The sequence below is a fragment of the Ahaetulla prasina genome, chromosome 4 (assembly GCF_028640845.1).
Source record: "Ahaetulla prasina isolate Xishuangbanna chromosome 4, ASM2864084v1, whole genome shotgun sequence".
Taxonomy (NCBI): domain Eukaryota; kingdom Metazoa; phylum Chordata; class Lepidosauria; order Squamata; family Colubridae; genus Ahaetulla; species Ahaetulla prasina.
This window is the reverse complement of record NC_080542.1, coordinates 74,792,396-74,810,860: the sequence shown is the minus strand read 5'-3', so window position 1 is coordinate 74,810,860 and position 18,465 is coordinate 74,792,396. Positions and strand designations below refer to the sequence as shown.

At 50.7% G+C, this 18,465-nt stretch overlaps 1 protein-coding gene across 1 annotated transcript in view; it reads right to left on the bottom strand.

The window, feature by feature from the left end:
• The window catches only part of PDE1C (phosphodiesterase 1C), a 424,232-nt gene that overhangs the window by 323,779 nt on the left and 81,988 nt on the right, over positions 1–18,465 (bottom strand). The window contains exon 2 of the mRNA XM_058181457.1: positions 1,685–1,735. Within this exon, the coding sequence (XP_058037440.1) occupies positions 1,685–1,735 (51 nt within the window). The remainder of the gene's footprint in view (positions 1–1,684; positions 1,736–18,465) is intronic.

Here is an 18,465-nt window from a genome sequence, read left to right as displayed (position 1 = left end):
GGTGTCTTTCCGGCCGCCTTGAAAGAGGCGGTGGTGAGGCCCTCCTCAAGAAGCCTTCCTGGACCCGGCTGTTTTAGGTAATTATCGTCGGTCTCCAACCCGCCCGCGAAGGTTGTTGAGAGTATGGTGGCATATCAGTTTCCCTTGCACCTGGATGAAACTGTCTATCTAGACCTGTTCCAGTCCGGTTTCCGGCCCGGTTACAGCACGGAGACGGCTTTGGTCGCGTTGGTGGATGATCTCTGGAGGGCCAGGGATAGGGGTTGTTCCTCTGCCCTGGTCCTATTAGACCTCTCAGCGGCTTTCGATACCATCGACCATGGTATCCTGCTGTGCCGGTTGGAGGGATTGGGAGTGGGAGGCACCGTTTATCGGTGGTTCTCCTCCTATCTCTCCGACCGGTCGCAGTCGGTGTTGACAGGGGGGCAGAGGTCGGCCCCGAGGCGCCTCACTTGTGGGGTGCCACAGGGATCGATCCTCTCGCCCCTTCTGTTCAACATCTACATGAAGCCGCTGGGTGAGATCATCAGTGGGTTCGGTGTGAGGTACCAGCTGTACGCGGATGACACCCAGCTGTACTTTTCCACACCGGACCACCCCAACGAAGCTATCGAAGTGCTGTCCCGGTGTCTGGAGGCCGTACGGGTCTAGATGGGGAGAAACAGGCTCAAGCTCAATCCCTCCAAGACAGAGTGGCTGTGGATGCCGGCATCCCGGTACAGTCAGCTAAATCCGCGGCTGACGATCGGTGGCGAGTCATTGGCCCCGATGGAGAGGGTGCGCAACTTAGGCGTCCTCCTGGATGAATGGCTGTCTCTAGAAGATCATTTGACGGCCGTCTCCAGGAGAGCGTTCTACCAGGTTCGCCTGGTGCGCCAGTTGCGCCCCTTTCTGGACCGGGAGGCCCTATGCACGGTCACTCACGCTCTTGTGACGTCTCGCCTGGATTACTGCAAGGCTCTCTACATGGGGCTTCCCTTGAAGGGCATCCGGAGGCTGCAGTTAGTCCAGAATGCGGCTGCGCGGGTGATAGAGGGAGCCCTTCGTGGCTCCCGCATAACACCCATCCTGCGCAGGCTGCACTGCCTACCTGTGGCCTTCCGGGTGCGCTTCAAGGTTTTGGTGACCACCTTTAAAGCGCTCCATGGCATAGGGCCGGGTTATCTACGGGACCGCCTACTGCGACCAGATACCTCTCACCGACCCGTGCGCTCTCACAGAGAGGGACTCCTCAGGGTGCCGTCAGCTAGGCAGTGTCGTTTGGCGACGCCCAGGAAGGGCCTTCTGTGGGGCTCCACCCTCTGGAGCGAACTCCCCAGGACTCCGTCAACTTCCTGACCTTCGAACCTTCCGTCGCGAGCTCAAGACACATTTATTCATCTGTGCAGGACTGGCTTAGATTTTAAATTTAGAGGGGTTTTAAATTGATTTTAATATTTATATTTTATATTTATATTTCTATTTTTAATAATTTGGGCGTTAGAATAAGTTTTTTAAGGATTATTTTAATTTGTATATTGATGTTTTATATGCCTGTGAACCGCCCTGAGTCCTTTGGGAGATAGGGCGGTATATAAATTCGAATAATAAATAAAATAAATAAAATAAATAAACACTCTTCATATATTATATTATATTATATTTCTAACATTTAGGAAATAAATTAACAGGCTAGACTACTTACGTGCAAACCGTGACAGAGGATGAGCATTCTTGTCTCCTGTTTCATTTGCAACTAAAAGAGAAAATACATTCTTAATAAACTCCATTATCTACATTTGAGAAATATAATACATTTCCCCTTTTCCCCAGTAGATAGGATAATAAGTGACATGCTTAAAATAGAAATCCAAACATTTTTACCATATCCCCTATCTAATTTGTTGAGGTGTATTCTCACGTAAATGGAAGCTACTGTATATTTAAGTCTGCTTCTTTTTTTCCAATGCTACTTTGTTTGTTCATTTGTTTTTTAATAATTTTTTTATTAAACAAACTTAAAACATTTTTTTTACAATTTTCTTCCTTACAACATTATAAATGCTTCTTTGATGGAAGGGGTTTTCCCCGCCGCCTTGAAAGAGGCGGTGGTGAGACCCCTCCTCAAGAAGCCTTCCCTGGATCCAGCTATTTTGGGTAATTACCGTCCAGTCTCCAACCTTCGCTTTGTGGCGAAGGTTGTAGAGAGTGTGGTTGCATGGCAGCTTCCCCAGTACCTGGATGAAGCCGTCTATCTAGACCCGTTCCAGTCCAGTTTCCGGCCCGGTCATAGCACAGAGACAGCTTTGGTCGCGTTGGTAGATGACCTCTGGAGGGCCAGGGATAGGGGTTGTTCCTCTGCCCTGGTCCTATTAGATCTCTCAGCGGCGTTCGATACCATTGACCATGGTATCTTGCTGCACCGGTTGGGGGGTTTAGGAGTGGGAGGCACCGTTTATCGGTGGTTCTCCTCCTATCTCTCCGACCGGTCGCAGACGGTGTTGACAGGGGGGCAGAGATCGACCGCGAGGCGCCTCACTTGTGGGGTGCCGCAGGGGTCGATTCTCTCGCCTCTCCTGTTCAACATCTACATGAAGCCGTTGGGTGAGGTCATCAGTGGTTTCGGGGTGAGTTACCATCTGTACGCTGATGATACGCAGCTGTACTTTTCCACCCCGGATCACCCCAACGAAGCTGTTGAAGTGCTGTCCCGGGGTCTGGAAGCCTTACGGGTCTGGATGGGGAGAAACAGACTCAAGCTCAATCCCTTCAAGACGGAGTGGCTGTGGATGCCGGCACCCCGGTACAGCCAGCTGCAGCCACAGCTGGCTGTTGGGGGCGAGTTATTGGCCCCAATGGAAAGGGTGCGCAACTTGGGCGTCCTCCTGGATGGGTGGCTGTCGTTTGACGATCATTTGGCGGCCGTCTCCAGGAGGGCTTTTTACCAAGTACGCTTGGTCCGCCAGTTGCGCCCCTTCCTTGACCGGGATGCCTTATGCACGGTCACTCACGCTCTTGTCACTTCCCGTTTGGATTATTGCAATGCTCTCTACATGGGGCTGCCCTTGAAGTGCACCCAGAGGCTGCAGCTAATCCAGAATGCAGCTGCGCAGGTTATAGTGGGAGCAACTCGTTGCTCCCATGTAACACCAATCCTGCGTGGCTTGCACTGGTTTCCTGTAGTCTTTCGGGTACGCTTTAAGATCCTGGTCACCACCTTCAAAGCGCTCCATGGCTTAGGGCCAGGGTACTTACGGGACCGCCTGCTGTTACCTTATGCCTCCCACCGACCCGTACGCTCACATAGAGAGGGTCTTCTCAGGGTGCCGTCCGCCAAACAATGCCGGCTGGCGGCCCCCAGGGGCAGGGCCTTCTCTGTGGGAGTTCCTACGCTCTGGAACGAACTTCCCCCTGGATTACGTCAAGTGCCTGATCTTCGGACCTTTCGCCGTGAGCTGAAAACACACTTATTTATTCAAGCGGGACTGGCCTAATATTTTTAAATTTTTAACTGGGGTTTTATCATTTTAGGGTTTGAAATTTTAAATTTTAAATTTTTTAATACTGGCCATTTTTTTCTAATTTGCTCAGTTTTAAATTGTTGTTTTAATTGTATATTTTTTATATTTCTTATCTTTTGGCTGTACACCGCCCTGAGTCCCTCGGGAGAAGGGCGGTATAAAAATTTAATAAATAAATAAATAAAATTTACACAGTATTCATTTCTTATATGTCCATTTTCCCCCTTACTTCAATTTACCTTTATCTATACATATGGTTCTAATATTTATTTATACATATTGGTATATCAATGTACTAAATTACAATCATACATCATGTGTCATTTCCATTTCTACAAGTTTGTTATTACGTTCTAACTCCTGTATCTTCCTCATTTAATCTGTCCTTTTAGCCAGTCTCATTGGTTTAAAACATTTTATACATGTTTTCGTTATAAGTTACTGACATTGTCAATTTATAGTTTTTATTCCAAAGTTTCTCCCATTTTTCCAATTCAATATTACAGCCGAAGTTTTTGGCACAGGTTATCATAGTTTCTTTAACTACCTCTTCCTCCATTTTATATCTCAATAAATAATTGTAAATTTTCTTAATCAATTTGTCCTCTGTGTCTCATAAAATCTTATCTAATTATTTTTGAAATATATATTGTTCTAATTCCTTCCAGTTTGAATTTGCATATATGGCCACCAATCAATGTCTATGCCCTGTTCTTTTAGTTCTTGTCTTGTTTTCAGTTCCCCCATGCTGTTTAGCAGACCTTATATCTTTTTATTTTATTGATATCCAATATGTTCGGGTAAATTAATGCCTCCATCGTTGATACCGAATCTGGAATTTTGATAAATGATTTTTCTTTATTCTTTGCCATACTTGTAGCAGTGCATCTCTAATTAGATGTCTCTGGAAGTAGCTTTGAAGTTTATTTTTCAAAACCCATAGAAAGGCATGCCATCCTATCTGCAAGTCATGCCCTTCTAATGTCTATTGTTTTTTAATTCTAGCCAGTCTTTAATCCAAGTGAGTGTCATTGCCTGGTAATATGTCTCCCAGTCTGGGAGCCCAAAGCCTCCTCTTTCTCTATTATCCTTCAGTAATTTTGCTGTGATCCTAGGTTTTTTCCATTGTCAGATGTATTTTGCTATTAGTTTGTTTAAGTCTTTGAAAAAATTCTTCCCCAATTTTATTGGTGCTACTTGGAAAACGAACAATATTCTTTGTAAAATGTTCATTTTGATAGAGGCTATCCTTCCTATGAGAGATAATTGCAATTTTTTCCAGGTTTCCAAATCCCTTTTTACTGTAGTATTAATTTTGTTATAGTTGTCCTCTTTAACTGATGTACATTTAGCTGATGTACATTTGTTATTCTCCTACTTATACATCTGCTATAAACTTGCAGACGGTTGGGGATTTTTTTTAATGACAAAGGAAAATTAGCTTAGACTAAAGAGAAATGCAGAGCCAGCAGAATACACATGTCATAGCTGAAAAATCTAAATACATGATTTTGTAAAAACATAGTATCCTTGTTTCATAAAGGTTTCATAAAGGTAAACTCTCAGTCACAATCGGGACCAGATAATTTGTTGTTAAGCAGTACAGTGTTTAAGTGAAGCATCACATGCCTGCAACCCAATTCTATGATTATTTTTTTTGGCCGTGGCTGTTACACTAATCACTGCGATTGTTAAGTGAGGCATCACATGATCATGATTTGCAATTTTCAATTCAAATTTGATGGAAGCCAATGGTGATCATATGACCACAGGACACTGCAAGTATTATAAATGTACAATGCTTGCCAAGCACCTGAAATTTGGTTATGTGACCATGAGGACATAGTCATAAGTGAGTAAGTATTGATGCTTTTGGACTTTGGACTCTGAGAATACCACAGACACCAAGAAAAGAAATAAATTAATCATAGAACAAATAAGTCTAGAGTTCTGACTCAAGGCACAAATGACCAGGCTCAAATTATCCTACTTCAGAAACATTATGTGAAGAGCCAATTCTCTGGAGAACATTTTAATACTGGAGAAAGTAGAAGGAAATAGTTGAAAAACATTTGTCACGTTTGTCGCAGATTGTCATGGAGAAATGCTACCTATCCTATGTAGTTGGTAAAAGTCAACAACAATGTAATCCGTCAGTCATCAGCACCTGGAAATGATCTGAACAATCATAGATTTTCTACTTACGTAAGAAAAAAATAAGCTATCCCCATCATCAGCTAATGACCCAATAATCCATCTTAATTTTATACAGACCTAACATGGAAGTAAATCCTTCTGAATTCAGCGGGACTAATTTCCAAAGAGATTATAACACAATCTTTTTATTTATTTTGATGTAATGAATAGAGAAAAAATTATTACATCCTTTTTGTGGAGATGTTTTGATCTCCTTTCCTGAGTTATTTTAGATTCTATTCTTTAACTTAATCATTAAAAAATATCATTATATAAGCTTTCTCCATAACAGTTTAGTAAGAAATCCAGTAATACTGCTTCCATCACAAGAAAATGTTGTGCTTTGATGCAAAACAAACAGCTGGTTTACTTACAGATGACCAAGAGCTTCATTTTTCCTTTTTAAAAAAACTAATCATATACAAACAATTCATATGCTTTTGTTCTCAGATGTTAGCATCATGAATGGAACTGACCCCAATTTAATCTCTCTTGGGGAAAGAAATGAATGCTGTTTTCTGGAGCCTTCAGTTTCCTCTCTACAGTAGCACTATACTGTGTATTCTCAGTGTTTTTACTTTGGCAAAAGTAAAAACACTTTGGACTTTTACTTTGGACCTCATACCCCGAGCCCTGTCTGGCGAATCTCGGGGTATTACAGGGGCAGTGAATTTACATCCCCGAATCTGGTCCACATGACACCACCAAATCCACCCATCCTCGAGCTCCATCCTGTAAGAACGGGGCCCCGTTACTTGGGCAATTCGGCCTGGCAACCACAAGGGATCACCCATGGTTCTGGACAAAAACCCGTTCCCGCTCAGTAAAAGTCCTAATATGGCTGGTCGAGAGGCATAATTGGGATGCAACCTATCTAGGGCCATTCGCAGGCACCGGCCCATGAGAAGCTCGGCTGGGCTGCGATTGGTCATCGGGCATGGGGTAGTATGTTGTGCCAAGAGGTATTTCGTTAGTTTCTCCTGCCATGTTCCCGACCCGAACAGGGTCAGGGCATCCTTAACAGACCGGACAGCTTGTTCAGCCTGGCCATTGCTGGCCGGATGGTAGGGCGCAACCTGGGCATGCCTGATCCCCAAACTAGCCATGAACATCTGAAAAACGGCTGAGGTGAACTGTGGCCCATTATCTGAAATTACCACATCAGGCAAACCACAGCGCCTTATTGATAGCCTCAGAAGTGGTTGATGCCATGAAAACTGCCTCCACCCAGTTAGAGTATGCATCAACCACTATGTCGTGTCCCATTCCTCCGCTGACGGCCGGGTCAGGGAAATCCGAATCAGGCGTGCCTCTGCAGCTCTGCCAAAGTCCTAGCAAAGTTCTCAAGGCAGGTAGGGGACCAGAAAGTGACTTCAGCAAGATAAGGTAGACTTTGCCTGACTCAGAGAATGCCAGAAAGCAGATCCTTTATATAGGCCATGGGGTGTGGCTCCATGACTCAGCACTTATCCAGGCCTGCCCATCCTTTCCTTCTGTTGCCGCCGCCTATCAATTCTCCTGAAGCGAGGGTCACTCCAGTTTGCAGCTGTTGGTAATTGACCTCCCTCAGGCTCACATGCTGTGGGGGAGGGGGAGGGGTCTAGTTGCTCCGTTTGCCTGGGCATGGAGCCAGGGCTGGGGGCTGGAGGCACTTCTTCTTCTTCGGCCTGTCTGGGCATGGAGCCAGGGCTGGGGCCGGGAGGCATGCTAGGACATTCCTCAGCGTTCGGAAGCAGATAAGACGGGCCCGGCTGCGGGGAAAGCAGACAAGGCACAACACTATCCCTAACCGCAGGGCCCTTCCCCCGGGGCTGACGATCGGGATGCGGTCGGGCCAGGTTCTGCTCATGGAAGGCCCATACCAGGGCCGGGGTGTGGACGTCGGAGGCGTCGACCCAGGTGAACTCGGTCCCGTACCCCTGCCACGCAACCAGGTATTGGAAGCGCCCCTTCAGCCAGCAGGAGTCGTGTATGCTGTGTACCTCGTACTCCTCCGCCCCGTCCTCGACGGTGCCGGGCGCCAGAGGGGACATGGCGGGGCCTCAGGGACCAGCAAGGACCGGTGGAAGACGGGATGGATCCGCATGGAACGCAGCAGGGTCAGCCAGTAGGCCACCGGATTGATGACCGCCTCGACAGGGAACGGACCGATGAACCGGTGGTCCAGTTTTCTCGCCGGCCAGTCAGACGGGAGATGCTTTGTGGAGAGCCACACGCGGTCTCCGACCGCCAGCGGGTGTGTTGCCCGTCAGGAACGATCGGCGACCAGCTTGTAGTCTTCCTTTGCCCGATTCAGCTGCCGTCGCATCATCTGCTGGACCACGTGCAACTCGGAGAAAAAGGACTGCGTCTCGGGAATCGGCGAATCCGGGGGCACCAGAGGGAAGAGCTGCGGATGGTACCCCAAGTTGGCCAGGAACGGGTGGAGTCTGGGTGGAGGTGTGTTGGGAGTTGTTGAAGGCGAACTCCGCCAGGGACAGGTACTCGGCCCAGTTGTCCTGCTGCTGGTTCATGAAGCACCGGAGGTACTGCTCTAGGACGCCGATGACCTTCTCCGTCCCGCCGTCGGTCTCTGGATGGTGCGCCGACGACAGGCACATTTGTACCTCCAATGCGGCCATCAGGCTCTTCCAAAAGCGAGCCGTGAACTGCGCCCCATGGTCCAACACCACCCTGTCTGGCAGACCGTGGAGGCGGAAGACGTGCTGCAAGAAGAGACAAGCCATCTTGGTGGCGGTGGGCAGCCCGCAGCACGGGATGAAGTGTGCCATCTTGGTGAGCATGTCCACCACCACCAGCACTGTGGTGAATCCCGAGGACAACGGCAGGTCCATCAGGAAGTCCATGGAAATCGCCCCCCATGGTCTGTCAGGAGTCGGCAAGGGCTGGAGGAGACCAGGAGGGGCCCCCGTGGCGGCCTTGGCTTGCTGGCACGGCACGCAGGATGCCACGTAGGCATGGACATCATGTCGCACCCGGGGCCACCAGAAGGTCCACGTCACCAGGTTGAGAGTCTTGAAAAACCCGAAATGGCCCGTGGCAGGGTTTATTTATTTATTTATTTATTTATTTATTTATTAAATTTTTATACCGCCCTTCTCCCGAGGGACTCAGGGCGGTGTACAGCCAAAAGGTAAAAAATATAAAAAATATATACAATTAAAACAGCAATTTAAAACTGAGCAAATTAGAAAAAATGGCCAGTATTAAAATTTTAAAAATTAAAAATTTCAAACCCTAAAATGATAAAACCCCAGTTAAAAATTTAAAAATATTAGGCCAGTCCCGCTTGAATAAATAAGTGTGTTTTCAGTTCAGGGCGAAAGGTCCGAAGATCAGGCACTTGACGTAATCCAGGGGGAAGTTCGTTCCAGAGCGTAGGAGCTCCCACCGAAAAGGCCCTGCCCCTGGGGGCCACCAGCCGACATTGTTTGGCGGACGGCACCCTGAGAAGACCCTCTCTGTGTGAGCGTACGGGTCGGTGGGAGGCATAAGGTAGCAGCAGGCGGTCCCGTAAGTACCCTGGCCCTAAGCCATGGAGCGCTTTGAAGGTGGTGACCAGGATCTTAAAGCGCACCCGAAAGACTACAGAAAGCCAGTGCAAGCCGCGCAGGATTGGTGTTACATGGGAGCAACGAGTTGCTCCCACTATTACCCGCGCAGCTGCATTCTGGACTAGCTGCGGCCTCCGGGTGCACTTCAAGGGCAGCCCCATGTAGAGAGCACTGCAATAATCCAAACGGGAAGTGACAAGAGCGTGAGTGACCGTGCATAAGGCATCCCGGTCAAGGAAGGGATGCAACTGGCGGACCAAGCATACTTGGTAAAAAGCCCTCCTGGAGATGGCCACCAAATGATCGTCAAACGACAGCCACCCATCCAGGAGGACGCCCAAGTTGCACACCCTTTCCATTGGGGCCAATAACTCGCCCCCGACAGCCAGCTGCGGCTGCAGCTGGCTGTACCGGGGTGCCGGCATCCACAGCCACTCCGTCTTGGAGGGATTGAGCTTGAGTCTGTTTCTCCCCATCCAGACCCGTAAGGCTTCCAGACACCGGGACAGCACTTCAACAGCTTCGTTGGGGTGATCCGGGGTGGAAAAGTACAGCTGCATATCATCAGCGTACAGATGGTAACTCACCCCGAAACCACTGATGACCTCACCCAATGGCTTCATGTAGATGTTGAACAGGAGAGGCGAGAGAATCGACCCCTGCGGCATCCCACAAGTGAGGCGCCTCGCGGTCGATCTCTGCCCCCCTGTCAACACCGTCTGCGACCGGTCAGAGAGATAGGAGGAGAACTACCGATAAACGGTGCCTCCCACTTCTAAACCCCCCAACCGGTGCAGCAAGATACCATGGTCGATGGTATCGAACGCCGCTGAGAGATCTAATAGGACCAGGGCAGAGGAACAACCCCTATCCCTGGCCCTCCAGAGGTCATCCACCAACGCGACCAAAGCTGTCTCTGTGCTATGACCGGGCTGGAAACCGGACTGGAACGGGTCTAGATAGACAGCTTCATCCAGGTACTGGGTTTTTGTGGCCCTGGGCCAGGACAAGGGACCGGAGCGGTCCCGTGGGCACATACAACCGCCCCTGGAACTTGAGCCTGTCATCTTCCAATGTCCACGGAGATGTGGGGCCCGCCCGCTCGCCGCTGCTGAGACCAGGCGACTTGGCGCTGCACCTCTCGCACCCGGGCCCGTAAGTCCACCGGTTCCCGTGGAGGAAGAGGGTCTTGGGCACTCAGGTACTCCAGCTTATGGGACAGGGCGTCCGCCCTCCGGTTGTGGTCGCTGGGGATATAGGCTACGCGGAAGTTGAACCAGGCGAAGAACAGTCACCACCGGATCTGCCGCTGGTTCAACTTCTGAGCCGTGGTGAGGTGCTCGAGGTTCCAATGGTTCGTTCGGACCTCCACCTGATGCCGGGCCCCCTCCAGGTGTTGCCGCCACACCTCGAACGCCGCCTTGATAGCCAGCAGCTCCTTTTCCCAGATGGTATAGTTGCGCTCGGAAGGGTTGAGCTTCCGCGAGTAGTACGTGCAGGGAAAAAGAGTGCCACCATCCGCCAGGGCCTGTAGCAGCACCGCTCCGAGGGTGACATTGGAGGCGTCTGTCTCCACCATGAAAGGCCGGTGCGGGTCGGGATATCGCAGGATGGGCTTCGTGACAAAAGCCTTCTTGAGAGCCGTGAAGACTTCCTCCTGCGGGGAACCCCACCGGAACGGGACCTTCTTCTGGAGGAGCTGGGTGAGCGGAGCCGTCAGCGTGGCGAAGCCCGGGATGAAGGTCCGATAGTAATTGGCGAAGCCCAGCAGCCGCTGGACATCCTTCACCCGACGCGGGGCTTCCCAGCTGCACAGGGCCTCCACCTTGCGCGGGTCCATGGAAATCCCCTCGGGTGAGAGGATGTGCCCGAGGAACTCGATGGATGTCTGGAGGAAAAAACACTTCTCCAGCTTGGCGTAGAGCTGGTGCTTCCGCAGGCGCTGCAGGACCAGGCGGAGGTGCTGGAGGTGACTTTCCCTGGACCGGGAGTAGACCAGGATGTTATTCAGGTAGATCACCACGAACCGATCCAACATGTCCCGGAACACATCGTTCATAAAATGTTGGAAGACGGCGAGGGCATTGGTCAGCCCGAACGGCATGACCGTGTACTCGTAGTGTCCGTACCGGGTGCCGAACGCCATCTTCCACTCATCCCCTTCACGCATCCACACCAGGTTGTAGGCCCCCCAGAGATCGAGCTTGGTAAAGATGGAGGCCCGCCGCAGCCGGTCCATCAGCTCCGGATGAGCGGCAGGGGGTAGCGATTCTGCACCGTGATGGCGTTCAGCCGGTGGTAGTCGCAACATAGGCGCAAATCCCCCGTCTTCTTTTTCAAGAAGAGGACCGGGGCCGACAGAGGGGACTTGGAAGGCCGGATGAACTCTCGGGCCAAGTTTTTTTCCAGAAAGTCCCTGAGGGCGGCCAACTTGGGCTCGGACATGGAATACAAGTGTCCCGTTGGCAGCGGGGTGCCGGGCTGCAGGTCCACGGGGAAGTCATAGGGCCGGTGCGGGGGCAAGCGGTCCGCCTCCTTCTCGCTGAAGACGTCAGCGAAGTCCTGCAGCTCAGGGGGCATGGCGACGGCCGGGGTGAAGACGTCCTGGCCGGCGCAGGTGTGGCAGATGTGGTCGATAAATTGCAGGCTGGGGAACAAGATGGCGTTCCGTGACCAGGCCACCTGAGGGTCGTGAGTCCGCAGCCAGGCCAGTACGAGGATCACCGGGAAGTGGAGGTCCACCGTCACATAGAAGCAAATCAACTCCTCGTGGTCCCCGATGGTGAGGTGCAAGGGCTGCGTGGCGAAGTTAATGGGTCCGGCCACCAGCTCCCTCCCGTCGATGGTCTCGACGCTCATCGGAGGGTCCACCGGTACCAAGGGGACCCCAAAATGGTCCATATAGGCCTGGTCCATAAAGTTCATGGTGGCCCCCAAGTCCACCAGCGCGTGCGCCGGGATCCCCTCCGGCTGGTCACCTACCCACACCCGGGTGTCCAAAATCAGGTGCCGAGGGGGCCCGGGGTCCACATCGGCCGTGTCTGGCGGGGGCTTGGTCCGTGCCCCGTTTCCCGACTGGCCAGGCCAGGATTCGGGGATGGACGCACGTGCTCTGCCGCGCTTCCTGGGGCATGCGGCGGCGAAATGGCCGAGCTCCCCACAGTACAAACACAGCCCCCCTCGGCGCCTCCGGCTCCATTTCTGGGCCATCAGGCGAGGCCTGGCCGCTCCTAACTCCCTGGGCTCCTCGGCGGCGGCCACGAAGCGCGGGGTGGCACGGGACGGGGGCAGTATGGGTTGAGGGAGTGCGACGGTCGTTGACGGTTGCCGGCGGCGACGGGACGGGACGGGCGTTGCTGGAGACGGGTGTCAAGGTGCAGGCAGAAGGGCACCAGGTCAACGAGGGTCTGCGGCATCTCCACCCAAGCCAGCTCATCCTGGAGCTCTTCCGAAAGGCCCCGTTGAAACGCATCTGCCAGTGCCGCATCGTTCCAGTCCGAATCGTGGCACAGCAACCGGAATTCAGCGATGTATTCCCAGAGGGGGCGCGGCCCTTGTTGGATCTCTCCTAGGTGCCGGGCGGCCGTCTGGGCCCGCACGGGGTCCTCATACATTAGGCGCAGTTGCCCCCAAAACCCCTGGTAGTCCGCCAGCAAGGGGCTGTCCCTGAGCACCAAAGGCGTGGCCCACTGAGCAGCCTGGCCAGACAACAGGTTCATCACGAAGGCCACCCTGGCCCGGTCATCTGGAAAGTCCCCCGGCCGCATTGCCATGTAGGTCTGTCACTGGGCCATGAAGGGCGGGAACATCTCCATCCGAACATCTGAGAACTTCTCCGGCACCGGTACCAGGCTGTGGCACTGAGGAGGAGGAGGAGGAGGAGGCTGGACTGCTGGGGCATTCCCAGCAGCCAGTTGAGCAGTCAGCTGGGCGACTTGCTGTTGCAGTTGCTGGTTATCGGCTTGTAGCTGCTGCACAATCTGCGCCAGCTATTGCTGATCCATCTTGTGGTGTAGATGTGTGGGAGTCAGGCAAGATGTCATGTCCCACTCCTCCGCTGACGGCCAGGTCAGGGAAATCCGAATCAGGCGTGCCTCTGCAGCTCTGCCAAAGTCCTAGCAAAGTTCTCAAGGCAGGCAGGAGACCAGAAAGTGACTTCAGCAACATAAGGTAGACTTTGCCTGACTCAGAGAATGCCAGAAAGCAGATCCTTTATATAGGCCATGGGGTGTGGCTCCATGATTCAGCACTTATCCAGGCCTGCCCCTCCCTTCCTTCTGTTGCCGCCGCCTATCAATTCTCCTGAAGCGAGGGTCACTCCAGTCTACAGCATGCTAGGACATTTCTCAGCGTTTGGAAGCAGATAAGATGGGCCCGGCTGCGGGGAAAGCGGACGAGGCACAACACACTATCAGGAAGTTGTGCCCATGGACCGGGCCAGCCAGGTCAATATGAACCCGGGATCAAGGACTCCCAGGGGCCTCCCACTTTGTAGGCGTGGCCATGGGTGGCACTGCCCGGGACAGTTGGCAACTCCAGCAATTCTCTACCCATTCTGAGATGGCCTGATCTAATCTAGGCCACCAAACGTAACTGCGGCCTAGAGCTTTCATCCTGGCAATGCCAGGATGTCCTTCATGTAGGTATTGTAATACAGAGGTGCGTAAGGGATGAGGGACCACTACCCGACTGCCCCACAGTAAGCAACCCCTCAAGACGGACAGCTCATGCTGTCTAGTCTTGAAGGGTTGGAACTCCCCCAGCAGGCGGTCCCATGGCCACCCCCGTTGTACCCAATCCAGAATCTGTGCAAGAATAGGGTCATGCTTAGAATGATATGCAATATCAGCTGCAGTCATCAGGGCAGGAAACTCATCCACCAAGAAAACGGATGAGGCAGGGGCAGGGTCCTCGACACCCAGAGGGAGAGGACAACGGCTAAGTCCATCTGCATTGGAAAGCTCTTTCCCTGGGCGATAGATCAACTGATAATTGTACGCCACCAAGAAAATAGACCATCTAGATAGTCAAGGGGACATAATCTGAGGGGTCTAACAACCCCAAAAGAGGCTTTCGATCAGTGATCAATTGGAAAAAAGGCCATAAATGTAGTCATGAAACCGTTTAACGGCAGCTACAATGGCCAGAGCCTCCTTGTCTAGTTGACTATAATTCCATTTTGCTGACGACAGAGTCCGAGAAAAATAGGCAATTGGAGCCTCAGATCCATTTGTTAGTAGGTGGCTCAGAACAGCCCCTATACCATATGGAGAGGCATTACAAGCTAAAGTAAGGGGGACACTGTCACTATATTGGACCAACACAGCATCCGAGGTGAGGAGAGCCTTGACAGCAGCGAAAGCAGAGGCCTGGGCCTTGTCCCATGGCCAAGGAATCCTACCATCAAGTAACCTATGAAGAGGCTCCGCCACAGAAGCCTTATGGGGCAGGAACACGCTATAAAAGTTAAGGAGCCCCAAGAAAGCCTGCAAGTCCACTTTGCATGTAGGAGTAGGGGCATTTTTTATCGCCTCCACCTTCGACGGGGTTGGATGCAACCCGTCAGCATCAACTAGGAATCCCAGGAACTCAACCCTAGGCACCCCAAATTTACACTTAGACTTTTTAAGCTTAAGGCCCGTTTGTTGGAAACGGGTAAGAACCTGTCGCAGGCGGCTAATGAGGGCAGCCTGGCTGGTGGCAGAGACCAACACATCATCAAAATATGGAATGACTCCAGGTATGCCCTGCAAGAGCCGCTCCATAAGGCTCTGAAACAACCTGGGGCCACACTAATCCCAAACTGCAGGCAGCAGCATTTAAAAGCATCCCTGTGAATGACAATGGCTTGGGCAGCCACCGTGGCATCATCCACAGGAAGCTGCTGATATGCTTGTTCCATATCTAACTTAGCAAAGATAGATCCCTGGCCCAAAGAGTGGAGAAAGTGTTGGACTACAGGAACTGGATAAGGGTGTGCCTGCAAAGCACGGTTCAATGTGCATTTGAAATCACCGCAGATGCGTACTGAACCATCCGGCTTAATGGGAGTGACGACAGGAGTCTCCCACTTAGAGTGGTTGTTGGGCTCCAGCACCCCTTGCGCAATCAACTTATCCAGTTCCTTGTCCACCTTTGGATGTAGCGCAAAAGGCACCTGTCGAGGCTTAAGCCTGATAGGGGACACCTGGGGATCAAGGTTCAGGGAGATAGGGTTGCCCTTATATTGACCCAGGGAATCATCGAATACCTCAGCAAACTCAGAAATCAGGGCCTCAGACCCATCTGTGGTGGTAGAATGAATGCCTGTGATGTTGAGGCCCAATGCCGAGAACCAATCCAATCCCAATAAGCTGGGTAAGTTACCCTTAAGTACAAGCAGTGGGAGGCGACCATAGAAAACACCTTTCTCCACCCGGAGGTGGGCACCCCCAAGAATGGGAATGTTGTTCCCTTGATAGTCCTTCAGCCTGGTGGTGCAGGCATTTAATTGACTTTTAGTGAAGTTTGGAGCTATCTTTTGTAAGGTGTTCCAGGCAATAATAGATTTAGAGGAGCCTGTGTCCACCTCCATTCTACAGGGCACCCCCTCTAACTTGAGAGTAAGAAAAATTTTCTTGTTGGAGCCAGTCGAAGCCTGGCTGATTGACACTGCAGGGTTGGTGCTTCCTCGGTTCATGGTGAAGCAATCATCTTGGGACACAGGAAGACCTCTCTGGAACCATCTAGCCAAACAAGGACCCGATAGAGTATTGTCCAGTGGGGTGGAATGGCAGATTCTAGCCAGGTGTCCCCATTTGCTGCATCTGCGGCAGACTGCAGTTTTGAAGCGACACAAGAAGTGAGGGTGATTCTCTCTGCATCCCAGGCAAGGCGCTGTCTGTGGTTTCCACTCTGTTGGCCACTTGGTTCCCAGGGCTACTCAGAGGCGACCCACCTCATCTTCCTCACCCTCAAATTCATTGGAAAGAACATCATCATGGTGAATGGAAGCAGAGTGGGCTGCCACGTGCGTGGCTGGAGCCCTATGCATCTCTGCCGACGACTTCTCTGACATTTCGTAGGCACGTGCCTCATCCAAGGCAGACTGGAGGGTAATGTCCATTCTAGATAAGAGACAGTGTTGCAATCTCAAACTCCTCACGCTGCACACCAGCTGCTCAAGAAGGGAGTCATCCAAGTTAGGGAACTCACACTCTATAGCAGCGGTCCAGAGAGAAGCCATATACGAATTGATGGACTCCCCTTCCATTTGGACCCTCTGTCAAAAGGTAAACCGTCTGGAAATGCGCAAAGGAGCCGGCGCATAATGAGCCCTCAATGTGCCCATCAAAGTGGCCCAAGGCACCGCAGAAACCGATTGAGGAGCCAACAGAGCTTTGGCCATTGCAAATATTTTTGAGCCACAGGCATTCAGGAAATGGGTGTGTTTCCTATCTCCTGAGAGCTTGGTGAAATCGTTGGCTTGGAGATAACAGTCAAATCGCTCGACAAACGCATCCCAGGTCTCGTAGGCCAGTTCATATGGAGCAAAAGATGCCTTATTAGCCATGGAACGATGCGGATTGACAGGAACAGAGTATGAGTAAACTCCCCTACCGTGACCAGCGCTCTACCGTCGTCTCAGGAATCCCACCTTCTCGTCACCAGTGCTTCATTCAAGGAATGAAGGAAGGAATGGAGGCTTGACGGTAAAGCAATAACTAACAGGCAAAAGGAACAACGAACAGCAAATAAAAAGGCACTATTACCAAAAGTACGCGACTTTCTCTCACAGCTGCTATTTATATAGCAGCAGTCAACTATTGGCCAATGACGGCCGCTCATTTCTCCCACTGGCTAAGGGGAAATGTCACAGCCAATAGGCAACAATTCTCTGTTGCCAAAAAAAGGCGTGGCTGCATACGCTGCAGGAATGGAGATTTTATAGTATCCTTCCCCTGCCATGCTCACCAAGTACTCCGACAGAATCAGTAGTAAAAAAATTTGAACCCCATCACTGATCCAGTGGTCTGCATCATGTGCCTTCCCCCGCCTCTGCCTGCTCCTGATGCTGCCACTGCACCTGCTGCTTGGACAGCCAGCCTGGTGGTGGCAGGTGGCTCTGGAACATCAGAGTGTGCCAAATGAGGGGCTGGCAAGCTGTGGATGCTGCTGGAAACCATCGGCCACCACGCACAAAGGGTGGCAAGTAAGTGGGACTGCTGGTTTCCAGCAAGAGCCACCCCACCCCCTGCCTTGCCTCACCTCATTCTCCCATCCATTATCCCATCCACCCCAACTCCTGCCTAGCCTCACCTCATCCTCCCATCTACCACCCACTCTGAATTCCCTCCCCAACCCTGCCCAGCACTCACAGGCACCCCCATGTGAATGACATCAATGTCATAAGATCCTGGGAGTATTCCTAATAAAAATGTTTCCAGTTTCATCTCAATATGTTGTTTGATTATCTCTTCTAATTGTGATCTAATCTTATTCCAATACTGTTTTGCTTTGGGGCACATCCACCACATATGGTAGTACGTTCCTTCCCCTTTGTTGTTTGCATTTCCAACACATTGATAATGTATTGGGAAACATCTTATCCAGTCTTGCTGGTGGCAAATGCCATCTATAGAACATTTTATATATATTTTCTTTATAGGGCACAGATATTTTCAGTTTGTAGTGTTTATCCCATAATTTCTCCCATTTATTAATTCAATGTTATATATGAAATTTTTCACCCAAATTATCATATTTTCTTTGACTACCTCCTCTTCCATTTTGCATCTTAATAAATAATTATAATTTTTTTAATCGATTTATCTCACGTGCCCTGAAGAATTTTATCTAATTCATGCGTTTCTCTTTGGAATCTGTATTGTGTTAAATTTATCTTATATCTTGATTGTATTTGCATGTAAGGCCACCAATCAATGTCTGTACCCTATTCTTTTAATTCTTGCCATGATTTCAATTCGCCTTGACTATTTAATAAATCCTTGTATCTTTTAATTTTGTTGATGTCCAGAACATTCGGATAAATTTGTGCCTTCATTGTAGATAACCGTTCTGGGATTTTATCATAATGATTCTTTTTTATCCCTTGCCATGTCTCTGAAAGTAACTGTATTGTCTATTTTCCCCTTCCCATAAAAAAGCGTACCACCCTCTCTGTAAATCGTGCCCCTCTAAGGTTAGAATTCTTTTATTCCTTAATTCCATCCAGT